General features: G+C 34.9%; 1 protein-coding gene across 5 annotated transcripts; it reads right to left on the reverse strand.

The window, feature by feature from the left end:
• Positions 1 to 2,508: 2,508 nt before the first annotated feature.
• LOC104093570 (F-box protein At5g49610-like) lies at positions 2,509 to 5,700 on the reverse strand. Of its 5 annotated transcripts, none has more exons than XM_070195145.1 (3): positions 5,632 to 5,646; positions 4,849 to 4,991; positions 2,509 to 3,886 (listed from the first exon to the last, which is right to left on the reverse strand). In XM_070195145.1, exon 3 carries the CDS (start codon positions 3,870 to 3,872, stop codon positions 2,790 to 2,792), a length of 1,083 nt encoding a protein of 360 aa, XP_070051246.1. In that variant the 5' UTR covers positions 3,873 to 3,886; positions 4,849 to 4,991; positions 5,632 to 5,646; the 3' UTR covers positions 2,509 to 2,789. The 5 variants fall into 5 exon arrangements, with proteins under 5 accessions (XP_070051246.1, XP_070051245.1, XP_009597630.1 ...); XM_070195144.1 differs by lacking the exon at positions 5,632 to 5,646 and adding an exon at positions 5,271 to 5,617; XM_009599335.4 differs by lacking the exon at positions 5,632 to 5,646 and adding an exon at positions 4,070 to 4,148 and having other exon boundaries at positions 4,849 to 5,241.
• Between the last annotated feature and the right edge of the window lie 638 nt (positions 5,701 to 6,338).

Raw genomic sequence — 6,338 nt, forward strand, 5'->3', positions numbered from 1 at the left:
TCAATAAAAGTCACATAATATCTTTTACCACCTCTAGTCATAGTCTACTTTAAATCGCCTAAATCAGTATGAATCAAGGATAATAATTCAGAATCTCTATTTATAATATAATAAGTCTTTCTAATACTTTTAGTTTCAGCACATATTTCACACTCGTCAATATTATTTGAGGCTAAACCATATATTAATCCTAGTGACTGTATTTTTCTTATATATGCGATATTAACATGTCCTAATCTAGCATTCTATAAAGAAATTGACTCAACCATGTAAGCGAAAGAAGATGTATTTTCATATCTAGTATAAAAAATATTAAGCACAAATAAACCATGATTACAATATCCATTGCCCACAAAAATATTATTTTTGGTCAGTACGGCCTCATCATTTTCAAAGAAAACCTCCGCTCTAACCTTTCCTAATAATCTCACGGAAACCAAATTGGTTTGGATATTAGGTACATGCAACAAATCACTCAATGCTAGAGTTTTACCAGATGTGAGTTTGAGAAGAATTTTTCTTTTCCCAAGAACGCGAGTTGTTCTTGAGTCACCAAAATAAATTGTTTCTTCTCCCTCCTCAACTTGGGTGTAAGTTTTTGTCTTCACAAATATGCCTAGTAGCACCGGAGTCTATCACCCAATTTCTCACATTGGCCACTATTTATTTGGGAAATGACCGCAATAATTATGTTATCCGCTTTAGTCAAATTTAATTTTGACTTAAGCGAGATTGTTATTTATCTCAACTCTTCTCTTGCATTGAGGTGCATTTTTCTTGAAGGTTTTAATATTAGCATTGTATATATAACTATGTCTATTTACATACCTATATTTTGATATCAGTGCCTGCTCAAGCTGTGGATGCAATAATGTAGTTGCAACACCATGGATATCTGGCAGGACAATTGGAACAGTAGCAGTGGAGACAACATCAAAATTGGCATCATCATCAAAAATTTTCGTAGTAGTATTACTTGCCACAGTTTCTTAGATTGTAGGTAAATGACACGGGAAAATAACAACAATAATGCTGCAATAATATTTTGTGCGAAAATACACGAATTGGCTTGAGTCGTGCTGGGCACTGTCCTAAAAAACTATTTCAGCAATGTGAAATTTCCCCAGGATTAAACAAACCTAACTCTATTTATTTAGAAGATACAGGAATCAACAAAATTAAATATTACCAGCAAGTTTTGGAATAAACCGAAGGGAAGAAATAATTTCAACAGATAATGATTTGGTCAATAGTGGGAATAATAATTATAGTAATGATTAGCCAAAGAAGAACGCAATGATGCTAAGAAAAGTGTAAAAAAAGGCCATTTTTGTTGATTGCACTTACGGATGAATAAGAAGGCTATTTATAGAGATACTAGGGGTCTTCTTAAATTGCCAAGTGTTTAATTGCATGAAAGATGATTGTCACTTGTTTATGGCTTAGCCATTTGGCCACATATCTTCATGCAAAAGGCCACATGATAGATATTCATAGCCACTTGGCTTAGTAGAGCCATTTGTCAAATAATCTTTTAAAACAATACCACATGTAAAAACTCTTGCCATGTACCAATTATCTAAGAGTATTTGGCCACAAGGCTTTATGCAAGAAGTCACTTGGAAATAGATAGGACACTTGTAAAATTAAAAGGACACGTGGCTATTTAAAATTTTAAAAATACTCCCACACTAAGTGTTAAGGAGCAGTCATGGCAGATCTGTGAATTTTTTAAACAATGAAGAAGATGACTCAATTTAAAATTTTTAGAAAACTAAAAAAAATAACATACACAAAATTCTTATGTTCACGCGCTTCAGTTGTTGGAAAAAACACGCACTAGCCACGTGAGCAAAATGGTGTGTATTAGACACACTCTTAAAAGATTGAGTGTGTAAGGTGATTTTCGTCTGCAAAAAGTATGTAACAGGGATTTGGTCCATAGTTTAGGGGGTAACTTATGTATTTTGCCTAATATAAACTATATAAAGGAATACGTAGAGCCAATTTAAAATTTGAGAAAAATATTTGGAGAAGGTTAATTAAAACAAAAAATTTCAGATTACGCGAAATGTATTTATAAGGTCATGAAATGCAAACATCGATCCTTCAACTTTTGAATTACGAGTTGCTTATATTTCTTATCTTGTCTCGATGAAGAGCTGTTCTCATTTTTCTTCTACTTGTTCTCTCTTTGTTGGTGAGACAATTATGTGAGTTGGAAAAATAATTGGTCCTTCGTAAAATCGAAACTAAAACGGGAATAAGAATATGGGTCTTAGTCATATGCTGACAGTCTATGTTTTACACGGTAAATGATTGTGTAAATATGATTACACGTGTAGAAAAGTCTTTTTCGGCCTTGCTATTATGCCCTTTACCTTTACAAGTATTCAAGTAAGTTGTAACCGGAAGGACGAACTCCTATCTCGACCTAGTACTCCACAAGCTGTAATTCTACAACATGAATGCGTTTAAACTGCACAAAAGGGAAGAAACACTAGGGAGTTAGAGAGCATAAAAGTTAGCACAGACAAGAAAGTAGTAGTCACTGAGTTTGAATAAGATCTACTAAGATAGTAGTCCACAAGCTGTAATTCTAATAAGTTACTAATAAGAAAACTAGTCTAATAAATAGAGAAGGGCCAATGCTGTTTATAAGAGACTGCAACACAACACCAAAAATATTATTCCCTCAGGACAAGCATTCTTCTGAAAAGACAGCTTGTGTTCCCCAATAGGCTGGTTGCAGCTCCAAACAAAGAACCTTCTACAGCAGCCAAGGTAGATTAGAGAGAGACTAGGTTGTTCACATAGGGCAAGCATCGCATATTATAAATGTCGGATACATTGCTCAGAACTTTTGTTGCACGGGACTTGAAGTCATATGAATACACTCTTTCCCCGCTATGAACCACCATTAAATCACCATCAACATGTAAGACCGAGTAGTCCCTTGCTACATCCCCAACAATTTTACTGTCAAGAACAATCCGCTGTTTCTCTGACCACATTCTGGTATTGCTTCCCATTTGCATCGTATTTGAATGGGCATTAGCCAAAATGTATACAATGATTGAATTACCAGAGACATTAGCCTTACAGAGCTTTCCACTAAAAGCCCCCAAAATCCCACGAGCGACATAGTCTTGAAGGAGCTGTGACCTCTCTTTGGTTAGATCAAAAGCAAGAATACTACCAGTTGTCATCCAGTAAACAACACCATTAACATGAACCCCCGATTTTGGTATAACCCTCCTAGCTCCAAAACAGATCTCTCCGGCAATTTCCCAGGAACCCTCTTTGGAGGAATATATCTCAAACTCAGTTGCCTCACCAAAATCTGTGGATGGGAATGCACAGATAATTTTGTACTCTACGACAAAGTTGAGCAACGATGGATCAAATAAGAGCACAACTGCTGGATCTGATCCATGATTAGCATTTGATTTCGGAAGTTTCTTCCACTGCTGAGTAACGGGATTACATATGTAATAGGCCTTGTCAACTCCATGACCTTGGCAGCAAAGCAGTCCGTTAGAGGAGGACCTAATGTCGACAGGCTCAGGCAAAAACCTAAGGAATGGATCTGGAACCCCACAAAAGTTTGCGCCGATGGGTAAGAGAGAAGAAGAACCACCAGGAGTCTGGAGAAAGAGGCCTGATGTACTGCGACAGGAAAGTGACTGATTGTGGGCGAAAAATGGAGAGGAAATCTGGAGTCTCCAGTCCCTACAAACAGTGGTGAATCTGAAAAGTGATTTGGCAGGCAGGAAGGGAAGGGCATGTTCCCTGACGATGTCCTTAAGATCCATATAAATCTGATTATTTCGTGCAGCAAGCGATCGGCCTGGCCTTTTTCCACGATCCATTATTGCACGCTCCACTGTCAAACAGCAACACTCAAATTAATGATAGAACACATTATTCGAATAATCACTTTAGAAAGTTTGCAACTACTAGTTTTATTTTTCTATTAAGCAAATGAAATCTCCCACAAAGAATCTTTAACATGTTCTTTTTCTAGATACAACAACCAGTTTACATGTTTTTTCTTGTTTAGTTTTACCTGGAACAGACCCTATCTCAGGCAGTATAATTGTTTCCTATTCAGATGCAGAAACTTATACCATAGAAGCATACGTTTTCTGGTACAACAAATGCTAAAGATTAGTATAGTTGTAAATTGGAGCTTGCTGATGACTAGGAGAACATTGCATTTCACGTAAGCCAGAAATATCTCTGAGACCATACCACAATGAGGGTGGAAATCGCAGTAAAATATATAATGCAAAAGATAATAATGTATTCAATCGGACCAATAGTCAGTCATTAGGTGAATATTATTTATGGCATAGTCAGAACTATTCCATATTTCATATTTCTTACTCCTAAGCAATCACTAGACAGAGACTAGCCACATGCTATTTCACCAGGATCACTTTAAAAAGATGCTAGTTGATATATTTAAAGAAGCGCCGAATTCCAACATCAGATTCTAGTATAAATGTTATCCAAGGTAAATACCAATCACATAAAGCAGAGAAGTGAATCTAATTTTCTGTAAGAATTCGTCTGTAAAAGTTAAACTTCTAAAAGTACATAAGATGTTGATTCCCAATAGATCTGGAAGAAGATAGAAACATTTGAATCGTCAGCAGTACACCATTCCGCGACATATAAGCATGACACAACAAAGGGTACAAGACAAAACCTACACAGTACTACAGGGGGAACAAAAATACTAAAGAATTATCAAATTTCACCACAAATTTCAAAACGGAAAAATGAATATGCACAATAACCACAAAGTCAAACGAAGCATCCTTAAAAAAAAGTAGGAATTACAGTTTAGTCACTGAAAGGTTAGGACAATGCAACAGCAGTCTTCTTTTAGTTTTTCCCAATTTCCTATCATTAATGATAACCACAATGCCTCCAACTCTTCCTGCTGGGTTTCTAAACCGAAGTTGTAGAATGCATTCTTAATCCTACCAATTCCAAACAACTCAGTCAAGATAACAATACAAGATGGAGAAAACTATGTATAATAGGATTATAGCCGTAAACCTTTCTTTAAATCAGGACTTAAAATGAAAAATATACTTGTCCTGATATATGCTAGCAGAATAACAAATGACTCTTGGAAAAAGCAAACAAGAAGGGATAGCACTTAATTGCTCAAACGACCATTTCTTTCTTAAAGAATTTCTTTTAATGCCTTTTGTTAGCGAAACTCAGCGCATAAATTATTAAAGCTTAACAATTACCTGACATATATTCATAAATAATTCAGTAATAAAGACAAATATGACTACTCCACGAAAAGGAGCAGACAAGTTGCGAAAATTAGAGTATACAAAACCCGAACCCCAATTTCGCAGAATAAGATAGGATCAATCCATTATGAAGTTACAGCAAACTCTCATACGAGCAAATCAAAACAATCATATTATAGTTGATCGAAACGAAAACCCCAAATTACGTATAAGCATATAAAACCCTAGATTCTTAGTACTGATACACATTGAACGAACAGTTGAATGATCATTATTTAAGATTACGATTAATGAAAAACGTGCCATTAAAGTAAATCAACGGGAAAAGAGAGCAATAAGGAAGAAAATATACCTCAAAATATCTGCTATCGCATCGGTACTTCTACCCTGTGGACCTTTTATATTGGCTTTGAGAAGACTAGAGTTGACTCTTCGAGTTCTTTTTTCTTTTCTTAAATACTGTATTAAATATTGAATTTTCCTCATCAATTACATTGGGGAAATGACACAAGGGAGCATTTTTAAGTATGTTGTTTAAAATATATTTATAATTTATAATATATTTAAAAATTAACCAATTTATTCAAACTTCAGGATACGATGTTCTAAAGTTTAAATCTCAATGTTCAAATTTCATGACATCGTGTAAGTTCGAAAATTGTGTCCAGAAATTTAAATCTTATGTCTTGAATTTTAAATTAGCCGTTCAGAAATACTGAACACCTAGGGTGTGTTTGGTATAATGAAAAATATTTTCCAAGAAAATGTTTTCTTGGAAAACAAGTAGTAATCTTATTCATTTTCCGGTGTTTGGTAAGCAAATTAAGGAAACTAACTTCTCAAGAGTATTCATAAATAATTTAGATACAATAAACATGAAGTCATAAACTTTCGAACCAACAACCTTTCGAACCCACAAATTTCATAAACTTCTGAACCGCTAACCTTTCGAAACCGCAAAATTTCGAACCCGTAAACTTTATAATTTCTAAACCCATAAACTTCCAAACACATAAACCTCCGAACTCATAACTTTGAAACTTGTAAAATTTCGAACCT

The sequence above is a fragment of the Nicotiana tomentosiformis genome, chromosome 2 (genome assembly GCF_000390325.3).
Source record: "Nicotiana tomentosiformis chromosome 2, ASM39032v3, whole genome shotgun sequence".
Lineage (NCBI taxonomy): Eukaryota > Viridiplantae > Streptophyta > Magnoliopsida > Solanales > Solanaceae > Nicotiana > Nicotiana tomentosiformis.